We start from the raw sequence: 20747 nt of genomic DNA, 5'->3' as shown, positions 1-20747 counted from the left end.
GACTCACACTGGATCAAATTAAAGCATGTTATAAAACATTACATGTATCTATGATGTCATGGATATTTTAAAAATATATTTACATATTTGCAATGGTTAAAAAAAAAATTACCAAAAAAGAAATACTAATTTTAACACTGGTATCTCTAAACGGTAGCATTATACAGCTTTTCATTTTCTTCTTACATAGCTCTATTTACTGCAGTTTAAAAAATGAATATGGAACCCTGGGTAAAGATTTAAAATATACCATATGGCTCCAACTACACGAAAGAATAATAATGCAAATGATAATAACAGCTATTGTCTCTTTGGCACCTCCAACTTACCAGGCACTGTTCTAAGAGTTTTGCATGAATTTATGTAATCCTCACGACAGACACAAAGGGCAAGCACGTGTGACACCCATTTTCCTGATGGCACAGCTGGCGAGTGGCAACACAGGACAGCAACCCAGGAAAGGGGATGGGGTCAGGCACTACATTCCCTCCCCCTATACCGTCCCCCGCAAAGCAAACACCTGATAATCATGGGCAGCTACCAGGAGTGAGCAATAACCCTGAGTCAAAAAAGGAGAAATCAGCTGAAGATCAAAGTCACAATTACTAGCTGTGAGTGTGCCAAGCTAACCATTTAGCACCCATGCCACAAGCATGCTCTGTGCTACTCAGCATCATGTACACATTCTCAGAAGTGACACAAGTTGACATCAGAAGTGTTTTGTATTTCAGATTTGGGGATATTTTCATTATAGTTATCAGTTGAGCATCTCAAATCCTGAAAATCCAAAACACTCCAATGAGCATTTCCTTTGAGTGTCACATTGGTACTCAAAGAATTTCAGATTTTGGAGCATTTTGGATTTTCAGGTTTGGCATGTACATTAGTCCACGTTCACACTGTTACAAAGACATACCCAAGACTGGGTAATTTATAAAGAAAAGAGGTTTAAATGACTCACAGTTCCACATGGCTGGTGAGGCCACAGGAAACTTACAATCATGGCGAAAGGCACCTCTTCACAGGGCAGCAGGAGACAGAAGAGTGAGGAGCAAAGGGGGAGGAGCCCCTTATAAAACCATCAGATCTCCTGAGAACTCCCTCGTTATCACAAGAACAGCATGGGGGAAATCACCCCCATGATCCCATCTCCTAGGATTCTACTGGATCCAGCACTGTCCAATAGATTTTTTTTTTTCTTTGTAGAAATGAGGTTTTGCCACGTAGCCCAGGCTGATCTCTAACTCCAAATCTCATCTTGAATTGTAATCCCCATAATCTCCTAGGTCTCTCCCTAGGTCTCTCCCTAGACGTGGGGATTATGCAGATTACAAATCAAGATGAGATCTGGGTGTGGACACAGCCAAACCATATCAGTCAGCATGCTTAACCTGTATTGTTAAAACATCCATATTGCCCAAGGTGATCCACAGATTCAATGCAATGTCTACCAAATTTACAATGGTATTCTTCACAGATATAGAAAAACAATCCTGAAATTCACATGGAATCACAAAAAAAAAAAAAAACCCAATAACTAAAGCAATCTTGAGTAAAAAGAACAAAGCTGGAGGCATCACACTACCTGATTTCAAAGTGTATTACCAAGCTATAGCAGCCAAAACAGCATGGCACTAGCATAAAAGCAGACACACAGACCAACAGAGCAGAATAGAGAGCTGAGAATTAAACTCACATGATACAGTCAACAGACCTTTGACAAAGGTGCCAAGAACACCCAATGGGGAAAGGACAGTCTTCAACATATGGTGCTGGGAAAATTGGATATCCACATGCAGAAAAATTAAATTGGAACCTTGTCTCACAACACATACAAAAATGAACTCAAAATGGACTAAAGACTTAAAATGTAAGACCTGAGACTATGAAACTACCAGAAATAAGCACCATGGAAAGCTCCATGACATTGGTCTGGACAATGAGTTCTTGGATATGACCCCAAAAGCACCGAAAACAAAGGCAAAAATAAGATAAATGGGATTTCATCAAACTGAAAAGATTATGCACAGCAAAAGAGAATTAAGAGACAACTCACAGAATGGAAAGAAAGTATTTGCAAACCATACATCTGATAAGAAGCTAATATCCAAAATATATTTAAAAACTCAGTAACAAAAAAAAACCTGATTAAAAAATGATGAGCAAAGGACCCAAACAGACATTTCTCAAAAGACATACAAATGGCCAACAGATTAGAAAATGTTCAACATCACTAATGATCAGAGAAATGCACATTCAAATCATGAGAGCATCTCACAACTGTAGAATGGCTATTATCAAAAAGATGAAAGGCGACAGGTGTTGGCAAGGATGTGGAGAAAAGATAAGCCTTGCACATTGTTGGTGGGAATGTAAATTCCTGAAGCCATTCTGGGAAACAGTATGGAGGTTCCTCCAAAATCTAAAAACAGAATTATCATATGATCCAGCAATCCCACTACTGGGTATATAGCCAAAGAAACTAAAATCAGTATGTTGAAGAGATGTCTGCACTCCCATTTTCCTGGCAGCACTATTCACAACAGCCAAGATATAAAATCAATCTAAGTGTCCACTGAAAGATGAGAGAATAAAGAAAATGTGGGATATATACACAATAGAATACTAGTCAGACTTTTAAAAAAAGGAAATCCTGTTATTTGCAAAAACAATGAATGAACCTGGAGAACACTGTGCTAAGAGAAAGCAGGGCACAAAAAGACAAATACTGCACGATCTCACCTATATGTAAAGTGTAAAAAAGCTGAACTCACAGAAGCAGACAAGAGAATGGTGGTTACCAGATGCTGAGGAGGCTGGGAAGGAGGAAACAGGAGCTAGACAGGGAAAGGGGAGATGTTAGTCAAAGGGTACAAAATTTCAGTCGGACGGGAGGAATAAATTTTAGTGATCTATTGTACAGCAGGTGACTACAGTTAACAATAATTTAAAGTATATTTCAAAATTGCTAAAAGATTAGATTTTAAATGTTCTTACCACAAAGAAATAAGAAGTATGTGAGGTAACGGATATGTTCATTCCCGACTTAATCATTCCACAATGCATTCATATACCATATGACATAATGATGTTACTCCATAAATACATGCAACTATTTGTCAATTTAAAAACAAAATATAAGAATTAAAGAAAAGAAACTGGATATGAGGCAAGCTTTATGTGACTAGCTGGTCTACATTTCATGCTCTGTTGATCTGAGAGACCAAAAAACCAACCAAAAACTTCCAAGGGTGAGGATGAGAAAAGAGCAGATTTCTGTTCTGAACCACCTGGGCCTTTGGATGCTTTCCACTTTTCCAGAAAAACAGTTAAATAAATGAACAGCAACTGTGAAACCTGCAGATAATTTTAGTATTAGTTGCAGTGCCAAGGAGCTGGAAAGATCAATTATTAATATATTAGGGTTACCATCCCTATCATATCAAACATAACTATTCCAGCAATGGTCTATGACAAGAAAGAGCTGTGGTTTCCTTACACTTGACAAATTGGCTTTATTCCCTCTTGGCAACTATGAGAACAGGCTCACCCAGTTTCATCTGAAATGTTTTGTTTTCCTTTCAAGTAGTGATGGTAACACTGTATGTGAGCCCACAGTCAATTCTTAAGCAAAAAAGCCTCATTAATATCAAACTATCCATCAAGATTACCCTTTTCTATTATGTATGAATATAGCTAAGTATCAAGAACAGTAGACATCTTTCTTTCAAACAGAACTAAGTTAAAATCCATAGCTTTATTATAATAATTTTGTTGCTAATATTCCTGAAACCACGTTATTAAAGTGAGCTTAATAATGTATCAATTAACTGGAATCTTATATCCTTAACTTTCAGCTCTTGAAATAAAAAACTGGTAAACATGTTACAGGCGTGATGGCTTTAACCAAACAAGCTTTCTCCTAGGAACATAAAATCTGCTTTTGCCAGTTACATTTCACCTGCTTCCCTAGTTGTCAGATGCCTAATCAGACAATGTTGTATAGGGTGGGAACATCTTGGAAGCTAATTCATTGTGACCTTTTCAGTGAACAAGCATGTGCACACACACACATGCACACATACACACCCTACAGTAGCTACAACACTTGAATCAGAATTCCACAGTAACACAGCAAAATACTGGAAACAGAAATCACTCTGAATTTCTCTGTAGCTGTTTACCTAAGAAAATGCAAAGAAATGTCCTATCACTTGCTTGGTTTGCCTCAGTAAGTTACTTATCCTCAAGTGAAATTCTACAAACATCATCATCATCATCATTTTTTTTTTCTTTTTTTGAGACGGAGTTTTGCTCTGTTGTCCAGGCTGGAGGGCAGTGGCGTGATTAGTAGAGATGGGGTTTCACCATGTTGGTCATGCTGGTCTCAAACTCCTGACTTAAGGTGATCTACCCGCCTCAGCCTCCCAAAGCGCTAGGATTACAGGCATGAGCCACTGCACCCAGCCAACATCATCATTATTCTTATTAATAATTATTATTTTGGTTGCTTTTGAGATACAAATAGAAATTGTGTGCCTAGGGGTTTTTTGCCCTAACTGGAAAAAAAAAAAAAAATTTAAGCATGCCAAGTAAAAAAGTTATAAGAAAATGAAGTCATCCAAGTTGCACCGCTTTCCAACACTAATTAAATTTTTTTAATTTTCCAAATTTCAAAGTTTTCCAAATTAAAACCCAGTGCTTCTCAAAGTTTACCAATAAATGCAACTCACACAATATTCCTTTAAAACCAATTTATAAAAATATTTTCATAATCAGAACAATTGGGGGATAATATCTGATTTTCTACAGGTAATTAAGGAGGGCATGCACCAAAATAGCTGACATATTAACCAAGTTTACTTCCTTTTTCCCTTTAACAAATCTTAGCAGAGCTTAAACTGACAGTAAATAAGAATATATACACCAAAAACAATCTGTTACAAACACAATTCAGTCTAAACTAACCCCTGGAAGAAAAGCACCTTGACATTTACAACTATAGAACAAAAGCTAATCTAGAATTTAAGCTATTAGTTTTAAGTTTTGTGTCTGTAGTTTCAAAACATTTCTTATCAATTTCCCACCTTTCAGAATTTTGTGAAAATGAAATGTGTAAATCCCACAACATATTTCACAAGTGCAAGGCCCTTCCCTCCTGACTCCCTAAGCAATTCTTAAACACTGGGAAATTGCTGCACCGTGGCCCGCATGGGAGATGACCAAGTCCTCCAGGGCCCAGCCCTGTCCCTTCACATCACCTTACAAGGCTGGAAGCCAGAGCTGGATGCATAGCATACAAATGACTTCTCAGGGTAACTTCCCAAAAAACACAATGACTGAACAATTTATCAGGTTTTTCATGTGCTGTTTTCATATTTTCATTTTTATTATCTCCTAGGTAATTACAAGTGTGACTCACACTAAGCTTGAAGAATGCTTACATTTGCCTCTTGCTTAAATTTACTGGAAGAGATATTTACTCTTTAAAAATAGCACAAAATAAGTCAAAACTAATTTTTTACTTTAAAATGAAACTCACCTGCTATCACCTACAACCTCAAGTTCATTCTATTAGTAACAAATATTTATTGAAAGCCTATTATGTGCCAAGCACTATTGTAGATGCTTGGAATATGTTAGTGAAAACTCTCTTCCAGAAAACCTTCAAATAAACTCTTAATTATAAAAACAATAGTTACCATATGAAATGTCAGCAACCTTTGGAAAACTAAAAACGGTAAGTTTTTAACATTCAATTTACTTTTTTTTTTTTTGAGGGAGTCTTGCTCTGTCACCCAGGCTGGAGTGCAGTGGCAATCTCAGCTCACTGCAACCTCTGCCTCCGGGGTTCAAGGGATTCTCCTGTCTTAGCCTCCTGAGTAACTGGAACTACAGGTGCACGCCACCACGCCGGGCTAATTTTTGTTTTTGGGTTTGTTTAAGTATAGACAGGGTTTCACCATGTTGGCCAGGCTGGTCTCGAATTCCCGACCTCATGTGATCCACCTGCCTCGGCCTCCCAAAGTGCTGGGATTACAGGCGTGAGCCACCATGCCCAGCCTCAATTTACTTTAAAACAAAACTTTTTTAAAAAGTTTTACACTAAAGTCAGATAATCTTAACGTGCCAATTGAGTTTCAAAAGTATGTTAACGTAAACAAAACTCAGTAGTTTCAAGAGGATAATATAATAAAATCCCACACAAAGGTCAAGAAAAAGTAAAACCTGCCACTAGCAAGGCATATTATCACAGCCAATAAGGCAGCTGGATTACAAAATGACAAAGCTGATACGACAAAGGGTATCAGGCAAAGACTACTGAAACACTGTCTTTTTCCCCTTTGAAAAGGCCCTAAGTTTCTTGGAATCTCCCCTAGCACTTTCACTTCCGTGTAATAATTTCCTTGCCAACATGAAATACTACCAACAATAAATTTCTTTGTGTTTACAATCATAAACAACGCCAGTAATACTTTAATCTATGAATTCCTACATGTCTAATTCAATTAAATAAACTTTCCACGTAACCTGCCCTCACAGATTTGATGTTCTAGGTTTTCCGAGAAACCTATAGCAAAATATTCTTCGGGAAGGGAAACCTCTGTTGGGTTATCCTACATAACAGGTTCTACAAAGATGCTTTCATATACAGTTGTCCCTTTTTATCAGCAGGGAATTGGTTCCAGGATCCCTGTGGATACCACAACCCTCAGATGCTCAAGTCTTTTATATAAAATGGCATAGTCCCGTAAACATTAAATCACCTCTAGGTTTCATACACTACCTAGTACATTATAAATGATATGTAAATAATATTATACTGTGTTGTTTTTTACTGTTTTTTTTTAATTGGTTCCCCCCTCCTCCAGTATTTCCAATCCAAGGTTGGCTGAATACACGGGTGGGTAACCTTGGATACGGAGGGCCGACTGTACTCTTATCTGGGAGCTTGATATTGCCCATCTCAGTTTACAGATAAGAAAACTAAGGTTAAGAGTGACAAAGTGGCAACATAAACGGCAGGACTTGAGTACAGGACTGACTGCAACCACTTAAGCAGATCCCAAGAAAAGCAAAGCTAGATTTCTGTATTTAAAGTGCTACCCCAAGTGTAGGAAGAATCGCAATAGCAAAATAAAATGAAAGAGTTAAATTCCCAGAAACTGCCACTGAAAGACTGAAAAGACAATGTTTAGTAAAGTGACACAACATTTTACAACAGGGAATCGAGACCCCGCCCAGTATGTTCCCCGACAGCATGTTTTATAAACCTCACATACTGGTTAATGTGAATTCTCTGGACATTAAGTGTTGAGGGTACGGAAAAACCACCGAATTTCTGGTCTCAGGAAGAAAAAGCAGAGAAAGGAGTGCGGCTGGGAGAAGCAGGCGGAGGGCTGGCCCATTTTATTTCTGCACGACTTTGCCTGATCACCTGCTGAGGATTCTAAGGCCTGACCCAGACCTAGATGCCAGCCCTTAGATGACAATCTCTAAAAGCAGAGTTCATGCTGAGGCAGGTGCCAAGAAATCGGTTCACACCCCTGATAAACGGTTGTTGAAAATGTGTGTCACCTGCACCACCAGCGACCAGAACCACTCTTCCTCACTGGAACGAGAGCAATGTCTGGGGTTCCACACGCAGACTCCACCCTGCCCTGGGGGTGGCCCGCGCGCCGCCACCTCCCGGCCATTACCCAAACCCGCAACGCCCCGCTCCACACATCCCGGACTCCCGAGCAGCCGGGGAGGGTCGGATCCGGGCGCGGAGGAGGCGGGAGGTCCGGCTGGAGCGAAGCACCCACCCCGGGCCCAACCCCGTCTTCCCGGCCCCTCCCTCGGCCCGTGGCCGCCCGCGCTCACCTCCAGCCGCAGGGAAGCCCCGCAGCCGCGCAGGAACTCGCGGATGTTGCTCAGGCACTCGCTCTCGCTCCGGGGCTCGGGGTAGACCTGCAACACAGAGCACAAGCGCTGAGCGCCGTGGCCGGCAGCGGGGACGCCGCGGACAAGGCCGAGCGACGCCCACGGCCCGCGCTCCCAACACAGCGGGCGACGCTGGCGAGCGGCCCCGACGGCCTGGAGCGAGCCCGCTGCCCCAGATGCCAACCCGCTCAGCCGCTGCTTCTCCTCACCCTTTTTTCTTCCTCCGGGGCTGCACCAATCTCTGCCCCTTCCCGCACCAGGAAGTGAGCCCCGGCGCCGGAAGTGACGTCCTCAGACCGCGCCCCCGCCGGCCCTCGCGGGACGTCTTCGGATGGCGCCGGGTGTTCGGCCCCGCGGAGGCAGCCCACCCTGCTTTGCCGGCGAGCTGCCACCTCCTCTGGCCCAGTGCTGGGCCTCGGTCCGGTAGAGGGAGCCCACCGGTTGGCCCCACGCGCGGCCACCGCCGCCTCCTCCTGTCCAGTCTTCGGTCTCTACCCTAGCCCCGCGGACGCAGCCGACAAGGCCAGGCTCCGCGCTCGGCCTCCTCCCTCCTCCAGGTCCTTGGCCTGGCCCCGGAGACACAGCGCACCCGCTCGGCCCCTAGCGCAGACACCGCCGCCTCTTGGCGCCAGGTCCTCGGCCTCTCCCAAGTGGACGCAGCCTGGCCCAGAGGGGCCCCAGAGAACTCGGGCGGCTTGAGTAACCCCTGATCGTTGGGAGAGAACCTGGGATTTTTTCCCTTCTTTCTAGCCAAGGCTCATGGAGAGCGCAGTTACTATTCTAATGCAATGACTTAAAATAATTAAGCAACATAAATTATGCATGTTGGGATTAAGGTGCAATGTTTTCCCAAATATAAGCCACGTGCTTCATGAATGATGAACCGAAATAGTTAACATGAAAACCAGTAAGTCAGCTGAGAAGAAATTGTGGATCCACCGCAGTGGAGGAGCGCAGGAAGGCGCCTACAGACTCCCTAGTGCTTTAGTCCAAGGTAGAATTGTGAGGGCCACCAGCAACACATGTAAGGTGTTTGGACCTTACCCACGGCAAGAAACTAAGGAAACCAGAAACTACCAATTACTAGAAAATTTTAAGAAGCCTGAGGCATACGAAAAACTTTATTTTGTTTTTTGCTCTAAGGATTATTTTAACTGTAAGAAAACTTCTGTTCCAAATTACATGTGAAGACATTAAGCGTTGACATTTAAACAAATGCGTCATCTAGAACTCTAGCATTTGAGGACATTAAAGGCATTTTTGTCCTTCTGTACTGTAGGAGAAAATCACATTTCACCAGGCTACTCTCAGGAATACTGTGGTTTCATTTTATGGTGCTCAGGTGTTTTAAAATTATACATCAAAACCAAGTGTTCAGCAATGCCAAAAGGGATGAATGAAGCTTTTTTCTTTCTATAGTTGAAAAATTCCTTCAAGCAAGTGCTGACATGTTTCCATCGAAACTACATTTTTTCAGTGGAATGGCAAAAGCAAAGCTGCTTCCTAATCCATTTTGCTCTTTAAAATAATTTTCAAAAATTATCACATATCTAGGTAATACCTAATTTTTTTCTTCATAGTTTTAAATAGTTGTAAAGGATGTAATTTCTGACATTCTGATGACATTTTTAAATTAAACCATTGCATCCTTTATAAAAAATATATCCAATAGAATCTAAGTGTAATAGAAACATAATACCCATTTCTCCATCTAAAAAGTTTCTGAACAAGTCAGACATTAATTCTTTCTCCTTTAATTCATTCCACTTCACCCAAAAAGTTGTATTCTCATATAGTCTATTTTTATGCTTGAAACACACTCTTTTTTGGCAAGTGACCTCTACAAATACAGTCAATCATCATTCAAAGAGTCTGTATTTATGAACTCAGCTACTTGCTAAAAATTATGTGTAACCCAAAAATCAATACTTGAAGCACTCTCAGTCATATATGGACACATGCAGAACAGTGAAAAATTTGGATCACCTTATGTACACGTTCCCAGCTGTGCTTGAATAAGGCCATGCTCTGCCTTTTTTTTTAGTTCTCATTCTGTAAACATATGTCCTCTTCTCACTCTACTTAGTGTCACGTTTTTCAAATTTCTATGCTTTCCGATGGTGATTTCTGTTTCAAATGGCCCCCAAACGTAGTGCTGAAATGCTGTCTAATGTCCCTAAGCGCAAGAAGGCTGTGATGTGTCTTAACAGAGAAAATACATGTGTTAGATAAGCTTCGTTCGGGCATGAGTTATAGTGCTGTTGGCCATGAGTTCAATGTTAATGAATCAACAATACAGTGCATTCACATCTGTACATGAGGCTGCTCCAGAAAGTGCTAAAGTAACATCTATAGCGTGTGATGAAGCTATGGAAAAGATGGAAAAGCAGCTAAAATTGTGGATTCATGAGACGACAACCAATCAAAAAAGTCATATATGGACTTTTGTAGTGTAGTGAGCAGTATTGTTGTGAGGCTGAAAGCCAAAGAAATTTACAGCCATGTTACCCAAGGTCAGGAAAATATTAAACCCTTCTCAGCTAGTGCAGGCTAGCTGGCACGTTTCAAAAGGCGGTACAGCATGAAATCAAATTTTAAACTTGCAGGCAAGGCAGGTTCTGCCATAAGGAGGCTGCGGAAGAATTTTTAAAATGTCTGCTAAGTGTTATACGTGAAAAGGGTTAAAGGGTTATGGTAAAGAGCAGGTTTTCAATGCTGATGAGACTGCTTGTTTTATAAGAATGCTGGCAAATGAACCTATGTAATGTAAATGGTCACGCAAGCCCCTGACTTTAAAGCATTCAACCTTGCTATTGTGCACCAATGCCAAGGGCGACTTTAAGTGCAAACCTCTGATGGTGTACAGAGCCCGAAACCCATGAGCCCTTAAAGGGAAAATTCTGAACTGCATGCCAGTCCATTGGAAGTAGAACAGAAAAGCATGGCTGGTATCTGAAATATTCTGGGATTGGTTCCACCACTGCTTCATTCCAGAAGTTGAACGGTATCTCTAGGGCAAAAACCTTGCTTTCTGGGTCTTATTAATTTTGGATAATGCCCCAGTTCATTGCACGATGAACTTGAAAATGCTCACCCCAACAAAGAAGTTCTTTTCATGCCCCCAATACTACATCTCTCGTCCAGCCCCTCAGGGCATAATACAAACTTTCAAGGCACACTACACGAGGGAACTTCATTGTAAAGCTTGTGAGGCTCTTGACGCCAACAAGGAAGCCACCATGATAGACTACTGGAAATCACTCACTCTACGCAGCATTATTGATTATGTTGGCACAGCGTGGGACAGCATCAAGCAGGCTACTATCAATAACTGCTGGGAAAACATTTGGTCAGACTCTGTGAAAACTTTTCAAGGCTTTGAAGATGTTTCAGAAAATATAAAAAACAATGCATATTGCATGGCAAATAAGTGGCGAAGGTTTCAATGACATGAAGGAAGAAGATGTGGAGGAAATTTTGTCAGAGAAGGCAGTAGAACCCACAAACAAAAACCTGGATGAGATGGAAAAACATGGGAGCATAGTCAGGGATGAAAGTCACCCTAAGACTCCAAGAATTGTCCCTCTCACAGCAGCCAAAATATCAGAATAGAATTCTGCCTTGGAAAAAATTTTCGATGACATGGAAGAACGTGACCCTGTACTTGAACGTGGCCTCACATTTAAGCACCTCACTTGCACTGCATTTATCCCTTATTCTGAGATGCTTAAAGATTTGAGGCGAAAAGCCAGGCAGACAAGGCTGAACCAATTTTTCTAGCCAGTTTGAGAGACAGTTGCCAACACCATCAACAAGTTGCAAAAGACAAACTCCTAAGGTAGCTCTGCCAGATCACAATGTGCTGCCCTTACTGACATCTTCCTCTTGTGCAGGGTGAGTTCCACCAGCCTCTTTTGATTTTCATGGGGCAAGCTAAGGTTGATAGGGTAAACCACAGTGCACTCAATGACCATCACACATCCTGCAGCTCCATTACAGTAAGACTTTAGTTAATGTGTATAAAACTTTAAATGCTTAATCTTCACTTAATGCTTTTTTCAGGACTTTATGTATTTGTTATTACTGTGCTATACAGTATAAAGCATGTTCACAGTATTCCGTGTTATGTGAGTACTGTATATGTGTATTGTGTGCATGTGTGTACTTATGACTGAGAATTAAACTAGTACAGTCATAGGAGTACATAATGCTGTAACTGAAACACTGTTTATTATAAAGAAATACTGCATATGATTACTTGTAAGAAATTTATATTAAATAAGCTATATTCAAACAAAAATACACATAAAACAAGGTTATGTATTGATTGGTTGGCAAAATGTTCTGGCCAGAGTCTTCGTGGATCCTAACGCTATATTTCTCCTCAGAGCAGTGTTGCATTTGTCAGTAATTCAATGATCAAGGTAACTTTCTAGAACATAACTACCATAAATAATGATAATTGACTCTACATTTAAGAGTATTAAGCCATAAGAATCTAATTGCTATGATTTTTTTCTGAACTGAGTTAACACAACTATTATGAGTACACAAATGATGAAAACAATATGTTACCATTTTTATAAATTATTACATATAAAAAGCAAAGTTTTATCTGGAAGTGTATTTCTTTTTCTTTTCTTTTTTTTTTTTTTTTTTTTTTTTTCAGAGATAGTGGTCTCACTATGTTGCCCAGGCTGGTCTTGAACTCCTGGGCTCAAGCAATCTGCCCGCGTCAGACTCCCAAAGTGCTGGGATTACAGGCGTGAGCCATCGCACCTGGCCAGAAATGGTTTTTTTAATGAAATGTATAGGGCTTTTTTTTTAGTTTGTTAATTTACCCCTGAATGACTGTCACTTTTTGCTAGAGTGAGGTATGGTCTAGCATCGCTTGTTTTCCTATCTTGGAGGATTTTTATGCAAACCCTGAAAAACTTTGTTCACAAAAATAAATACTTGAAAATGCAAGGAGATTTGTCATGATATATCTTAACTCTTTGAAGTCTTCTGAGTTACATAGACAAAGTCCAGATATGGTCTCTCATAAGTTAAAAATATTTTGAATCATTTATTAACAACTTGATTAGGTCTCCTTTGATTTCTGTGAAAGCTAAGAAGTGGAAACCCCTGAGTAGCAAAATTTCAGTTGTTAAAGTCATTGACTTCTTAATACCATCAATATTTCTCATTGTCTCTTTGTTACATGGCCTGGAATTTTTCCATCTTGCAGCAGTGCACCTCAGGAAGATGACAGGTGCAAAGTCTGCCTTTCTGTATGAATTGGGAGAATGGCCATCGTGAGAGAGGAGATGGGACGGCCCAGCCAGCTTCATGTCTTCCATGGCTTGGCACCTTCTAAGGCTAGTCAGTTTTAGGTGACTGTGTATGTAAGTTGAGGGTCTGGAAGTGGATTTCCTTAAAACCATCCTGTGCCTGCATATCCCTTGAAAAATATTTCTGTACATGTACATGGATGGGTACCTGTAGCAAGCTAGGTCAAAGAACACTGTACCTAAAACATACTTGTTTGGAAAACTGTAATGTCAAAGAGTCAAAACTTTATAGTAAGTAGTGCCTGGCTGTGTAACAAATATGTTGTGTCACACTGGACAAGTCACTTGACCCCTTGGGTCTATGCCCTTGTCCCTGATTTAAGGCTAACACATCTTTTTGCACAGAGTGGCTGGGAGGATGAAATGGGTAATAAATTAATCCAGCAATATTGGGCTTAGACTCCACGGCAGATGATGGCATAAGCATGGTGAATGCAAAGAGTGAGACGCACAGAAGCTTGCACACAGCATGGCGAGTGTGGCCACGGAGATGTAGACTCAGCACTACAGAAGCATGGCAGAGGGAAGCCTAAATTCTGCAGAGATAGGGCAGGGCTAGAGGCTTAACCAGCAGAAAAGGTGACCTCTGAGTTGGGCCTGGAAGGGTGAAGAGGCAAATGGAACTGCATCTCAAAGGTGTGCCATTTTGGCAGTCCAGGGTGTTCTCAAGGATGGCGAGTAAAAAAGGGCAGCTGAGATCATGGGTGAAGCTGTGGTGGAAAAACATGTTTGGAATATTGTGATACAAACAAGATGGCTGAAAGTCCCTTTAATATTTCGCTGAAGAAGCTATACAAACGAATGGTCAGTGAGCACATGAAAAACAGTTCAACCTCTTTAGTCATTAGGGAAATGCAAATTAAAACCACAGGTAACACTGCACCCCACCAGAATGGATCAAATGGAAAGGGCTGACAATATATCAAGTGTTGGCAAGGATGTAAAGTAACTGGAATTCCCAGACACGACTAATGGGAGTGTAAATGGTATGCTTAGAAAACTGGCAGTTTCTTGCAAAGTTAAATATACATCTACCCTAAGACCGGCAATTCCTTTCCTAGGCATTTACCCAAGAGAGATGAAAGCATAGGTCCACTGAAAGCCATGTACAACAATGTTGATAGCTTTATTTATAATCAGCAAAGCCTTCACAATTCAAAGGGGTGGGGAAGTCTCCTTTTTCATGTAGTCTCCAGAAATATTCAGAAAACTCAGGCCTCAAATGACCAACAATTCTGCCCAGTTCACTTTTCAGAAATCCTGTGCCAAATTCTCCGTGGTAATAAACTCCAGGCTTTTCCATCAAGAACTCTAACCAGGCAGAGACATAGTCCCAGAATCATTACAATTTTCCTTCAAAGTATGCCTTTTGTACTTAATATTTGATAAGCAGTGTGTGTGGTATGAAAATTTGCTACAAATTAATCACAAAGCAACATTAAGGTCAGACTTCAGAAGCATCCACAGCTATCCAGTTTTCATGTCAAGTCCTTACCAACTACTCCAGGGCAGGAACAATCATCTCCACCCTCAACCAAAGCAGAGAGCCGACTAAGACAGCTGCCACCTCTCAGAATTTAAAGACTCTCAAACTTTGAAAGAGTTTGAGTAAAAAAACCACTACAGAAGGAAGAACAAGCAGTATCAGCAAGGCAAATAATTAAACAGGTTCAATGTTATCTCAACAATTAAGATCAACAGTAGAAAATAGTCACATCTGAGAAGTATTTATCTCCCCAGGGAGATTTTGATTCTGCATAGATCTGAAGTACAGCCCAGGAGCCTAGCATCAGTGTGCACATGTGTGTGTATGTTTAAAGTCTTCATCTGATTCTGATTTTCAGCCAGGTTTGGGAACCACTGGTATGGTATAACTCAGTGTTTCTTTTTTTTTTTTTTTTATTCATTTATTTATTTTTAATTATACTTTAAGTTTTAGGGTACATGTGCACATTGTGCAGGTTAGTTACATATGTATACATGTGCCATGCTGGTGCGCTGCACCCACTAACTCGTCATCTAGCATTAGGTATATCTCCCAATGCTATCCCTCCCCCCTCCCCCCTCCCCACCACAGTCCCCAGAGTGTGATATTCCCCTTCCTGTGTCCATGTGATCTCATTGTTCAATTCCCACCTATGAGTGAGAATATGCGGTGTTTGGTTTTTTGTTCTTGCGATAGTTTACTGAGAATGATGGTTTCCAGTTTCATCCATGTCCCTACAAAGGACATGAACTCATCATTTTTTATGGCTGCATAGTATTCCATGGTGTATATGTGCCACATTTCCAAAACTACACAGCCTGTGGATTTCACCAACCTGCACCAACCTCTGAGGACTGCATCAACCAGGCTTCCCTGCTCTCTGGCTTCTGGTGGGGTTGAGCCAATAGGAGGCCCTGGCAGGAAGCAGGGGCCTAGAGCAGTAGATGCTGGAGCTGGCTCACAGTGGGCTGTATGGGTGTCACCCCATCACACTGGTGCCTTTAAAGCCCTGGTGTAAGTACCTACGGCACAGAAATCAGCAAACAGTACACGCCAGGGCCACCCCTCCCAGACAGCCAGGTGTTTAACATTTACCAACACACCACTCGCGGAAGACCATGGCTCCTGTCAGGCAGCCTCTCCTGTAACTACAGCTCTCACTGGCTGGAGAAACCCTCCTTCCCTTGACCTTTCCCTTCGGGGTCAGGGAGAGTTAATGACTTTTCTGTCATTAACCCATCTCTTCTAGGTTGTCCTTCTTCCTGCCCTCACTTCATAAATCGTCTCATAAACCACCTCTGTTCAGTGTGCCATCTATCTGTTTTCTGCCTGGCCCTAACCTGGAGAGCTTCCTGGCGGCATCTAAAATTAGAACACAATGTAATGGCAAACGATTGGAAACAATCTAGAGGACAGATTAAATGAATTCTAATGCTTCCACAAACAGACTATCACCACTACCATACAGCCTTTAAAAAAGGGGCAGCTCTATATCCGGATATGTCACAATCTCCAAGTTATGTTTGGTGCGGTAGGGAACGTGGGGAACACCGTGGATAATATCTACCTTTTGTGTTTTTTAAAAAAAAAAGCAAGAAGAAAATGTATGTAGGTGTTTAGAAATGCATGGAGCTGTCTCTGCAAGCATATGCCACTTAACAAGAGTTCCCTATGGGGAAACAGAATTGGGCATGGAGGACAAGGGAACAAGGGAAATTTGCTTTTCTCTCTCTACTTATTGTACCCTTTGAATGTTGTCCCATGTGCAAGTATTATTAAATACATTAGAGAAGAAGATGATGACCACTCCCAATCTGTTATTCTTCCCCTCAGGCCAACGTGACTCCCCCGTCACAAAACAGTCCTCAAGACAGCTGGGCTGCCAGTGTGCTGGGGTCTTCATAGGGCAGATCTCCACCATGTCATGCAGAGATGCAGTGGTAGGTTTGAAATCCTAAGTTCACCTTCTAGAAGTCCACTTAGCATTCAATGGTCCATCTAATTTTTAATTACATAGTAGTCACTGCTTTATTCTAATTAAATTGCAGCTGTCTTCTGATCAGGAATTATGCTCTTCCACGGCACTCTGGCTCATTCCACAGTCAATAATGTTAAATGGAGTGAAAATGTAGGTCAGTGGAGCTAACTTGGAAGTCTCCAGGACAACTCTTCCTCCAAATCCATTGGAAAACATGAAGCAACAGGCAGAAATGCCAAGGATTTGACTGCTAAATACCAGATAAGTAAGCTGCTCCCCCAAAAAGTCTTTAGCATACTAAGCAAGTCGTTTACTGGAAGAAATTTAAACCTTTTTTAAAGCATGTTTCTCTTTTGCATTCCTTCTTCAAGAAATCCCAAAGCCCAACTCTAAATGAAATGCTGCAGCCATCTGGGAACAAACAAATTGTTTTCCATGAGTATGGAACTGGCCAGATTATGAAGGGTAGTAATAGATACAAGTGTACCAAACCTCCAGTTCCCAACCTAAATTCAGATATGCCAGAGACATGAAATGTCAAAGAGAGACCAACAAGACTACAGTGCTTCAACTGACTCATGCATCCCCTGAGGCTTGGTTCTCACAAACTCTAAAAGCAGTTTAAAATCCCTCAGAGTTGGTGGCAACAGTCCCAAATTCATAGCAATGCCAAAAATGGATAACAAAATATTTAAAGATAAAACTTCATCAGATAACCCAGAATACATTTCACCATTGAGTCGTATTTTGTTCTCCCAGTATTGTTAGATGAAAACGTAGCAGTTGTATCTTAATTGTTGAATGAGAGTGAGCTGGGAAACAGCACTTGCCCTGCCACCCCTCAAGGTTAGGCTGCAGCGATGCAGATCCCCAGGAAGCAAGTGCAGCTGGGGTGGGCACCGTTGAGGTCTCACCACTTCCATCGGCAGCCGCCATTCCATGTGCCCTTGAAGAACCTGGGTACAAGAAAACTGAGAGCAGTACAGATTCATAAGACAACTCAAGTTGAGTCTTGTGGTCGAAGATTGTTCTTTCACCTGTTCACGTGGAATAATTGTCTTTTTTCTTTCACCTTCATGCTTGTGACCTAATGGAAACAGACTGTAAATGATGGCATGGCATTCTGTGAATCAGAGCTGCCCATCACTTTCTCGTTAAGCTCCCTTGCTCTATTGTTTCCCACCCTTTGGCATGTTCCCTCTCCCACTGAGTGCACTTCAGCATGGCTGGTGATTATTTTCTTATTGCCCATTGTTAAAGACACCTATGGAGAAGGCTGTGGCCTCTGACGGAAATGTGCTAGTGAATCCAAGGTGGGGACTGGCTGTGTAGTCATTGTCTGGGTGAGTTTCGAAATGAGGGGCAGGGTCATGTCCACCCTCAGCACAAGCAGTCTGTTCTCTGCCGGGATGCTGCCTCCTGTATCTACTCTGCCTCACCAATAACCCAATGTCCTATTCTTGACCAAGGCACCTCAGTGAGAATGGCAGCTCCTGTCCCTGCAGTCCCGAGTGCTACTCCGCTGTTCATACTGGTGTTCTCAGACGTCTAGGGTTTTTTATGGCGGCCCTGCGTTTGTTTGCCTCCACTACTCAGATTTGCTTCTGAAGTGTCCTCCTGCCATCCAGCTCCACACACAGTGAAGTCAGGGGGCAAGAGTGGGAGTTCCGCAGTCGTGCACTGTTTTGTTCCTGGCCTTTCCCACTCAAGAGTCTTTGGTTCAAAGCTGTGTTTAATGCAAGTTCAAGTCTCAGAGCCACCTAAGAGAAGACTGAACCTGGCCACCTAGGAAGAAACTGTTTTCATCCACATGTTAACTTGTGGGGGATTTGAAGGCATGCAAAGAGGCAGGCTCATTTTGGAGAGAAGATGGTGAAGCAGGAGGGAGCCATTCACCCAGAGGAAGAAAGTGAAATAAGGGGACTGGAAACAGCTGAGGACACCCACAGTTAAGCACATCTCTCTATAAATAGCAGTTGGGCCTGCCCTAGAGAGAGAGGTGAGAGGATAGGAAGACAGGGCAGGAAGCATTGGCCAAGGACACTTGTGGGCTATAAAAGCCTCTTGCATGAAAGACGGGCCAGTTGGGATTTTCATATTATCTGTGAGTAATAAAAAGGTTGACAAAAAGATCATTATTACCCAAAACTCAAGTATCAGCAGGGTGGGCTGAAATAAATAGGGCCATAGCTGTGAATAAGATGTGTGGCAATCTGTATTTGGGAAATGCATTTTTTAAAAACCACTTAGAAACACTGATCTTCATTACTTAAAGATAAGGCTGCTAATGTATACACAAGAATTCCATTTGGTTCATATTACTATCATTATTTATAATTTGCCTGTAATGTCACTCCTCCACTCAAAACGATTAAAACCTCCCCATTTCACTCAGGAAAAGCTGAAGTCCTTGAGAGAACAAGAAGACAAGCCACCGACAGGGAGGAGATATTTGCAAAACACATCTAATCAATAACTTGTATTCTGAATATACAAAGAACTCTTAAAACTCATTAAGAAAACAACTTAGTCTTTAAAATGGGCAAAAGATCTGAAAAAAACACCAACAAAGATACACAGATGGTAAATAAGCGCATGAAAAAATATCCAACATCATATATTATAAAGGAAATGTAAATTAAAACAAGAAGAGGCCACTGCATACCTATTAGAATGGCCAAAATCCACAAAACTGTCAACACCAAATGCTGGCAAGAATGTGGAGCAGTGGAACTCGCATTCATTGCTGGTGGGAATGCAAAATGGTGCAGCCACTAGAAGGCAGTTGGGCAGTCTCCTACAAAGCTAAATGTAGGCTTACCGTATGATCCAGCAATTGTGCTCCTTGGTATTATATTTACCCACGTGGGGCTGAAAACGTATGTCCACACAAAAACCTGCACACATTTGTTTATAGCAACTTTCTTCACAATTACCAACACTTGGAAGCAACCAGGATGTACTTCAATAGGTGAATGGAGAAAAAACGGTGGTACATCATACAATGGGATTACTCAGTGATAGAAAGAAATGGGCTATCAATCCATAAAAAAAAATATGGAGGAACCTTAAATGCATATTGCTAAGTGAAAGAAGCCGATCAGAAAGGCTACAGAATGTGTTGTTCTAACTATATGACATTCTGGAAAAGATAAAACTTTTGGAGCTTCCAGGCAGCTGAATACGTAGAGGTTCCTGGAGGGGGCACACCCAGGGAGGGCATGGAAGCTGTGCGACACTTCCTCCATAGCTCGCACTACATGTCTCTTCATCTGTAGCCTTTGCAATATTCTTATAATAAACCAGTAAATGTAATTTAAAAAAAAAAAACCATGGGGACGGTAAAAAGATCAACAGTTGCCAGGGGTTGAGGTGAGGGAAGGATGACTAGGCGGAGTAAAGAGGAATTCAGGGCAGTGAAACTACTCTGCATGATATTATACAGTGGCTACATGTCATTATACACTTGTGAAAACCCACAGAACATACAACACACAGTGAACCCTAACGGAAACTGTGAACTTTAGTTAATAATAAAGTATCAGTATCAGCTTATCAATTGTAACAGGTGCATCATACTAATGTAGGGTGTTAATAATGGGGGAAAGTGGGTGGGCTGAAAGAAGGGAGTGTATAGGAACTCAGTACTTTTTGCTCAGTTCTTCTGGAAACCTAAAACTGCTCTAAAAAATAAGGTCCAGGCTGGGTGTGGTAGTTCATGCCTAGACCTTATATGTAATCCCAACATTTTGGGAGGCCAAAGCAGGAGAATCACTTGAAACCAGGAGTTCAAGATCAGCCGGGGCAACATAGCAAGACCCTGTCTCTACAAAAACATTAAAAATTAGCTGGGCATGGTGACATATGCTGTAGTCCTAGCTACTCTGGAGGTTCACTGGAGCCCAGGAGTTCAAGGCTACATTGAGCTGTGATCTGCCACTGCACTCCGTCCTGAGCAATAGAACAAGACCCTGCCTCTAAAAAAGCAAACAAACGAACAAACAAAAAAAAGGTTAATAATAAA

At 41.6% G+C, this 20747-nt stretch overlaps 1 protein-coding gene across 44 annotated transcripts in view; it reads right to left on the bottom strand.

The window, feature by feature from the left end:
* Positions 1 to 20747, bottom strand: part of ARHGEF7 (Rho guanine nucleotide exchange factor 7) — a 191588-nt gene that overhangs the window by 144815 nt on the left and 26026 nt on the right. For 14 of the 44 annotated variants that reach the window (XM_016925546.4, XM_016925551.4, XM_063792336.1 and 11 more), the window contains exon 2: positions 7867 to 7953. In XM_016925546.4, coding sequence (XP_016781035.1) covers positions 7867 to 7953 — 87 coding nt within the window. Of the gene's footprint in view, positions 1 to 2774; positions 2838 to 7866; positions 7954 to 8135; positions 8488 to 20747 lie in introns of those variants that run through there. The other 30 variants (XM_054665565.2, XM_054665566.2, XM_054665567.2 and 27 more) reach the window with 15 other exon arrangements.

Source organism: Pan troglodytes, chromosome 14 (genome assembly GCF_028858775.2).
Source record: "Pan troglodytes isolate AG18354 chromosome 14, NHGRI_mPanTro3-v2.0_pri, whole genome shotgun sequence".
Lineage (NCBI taxonomy): Eukaryota > Metazoa > Chordata > Mammalia > Primates > Hominidae > Pan > Pan troglodytes.
This window is presented reverse-complemented; position numbering and strand designations above follow the sequence as displayed.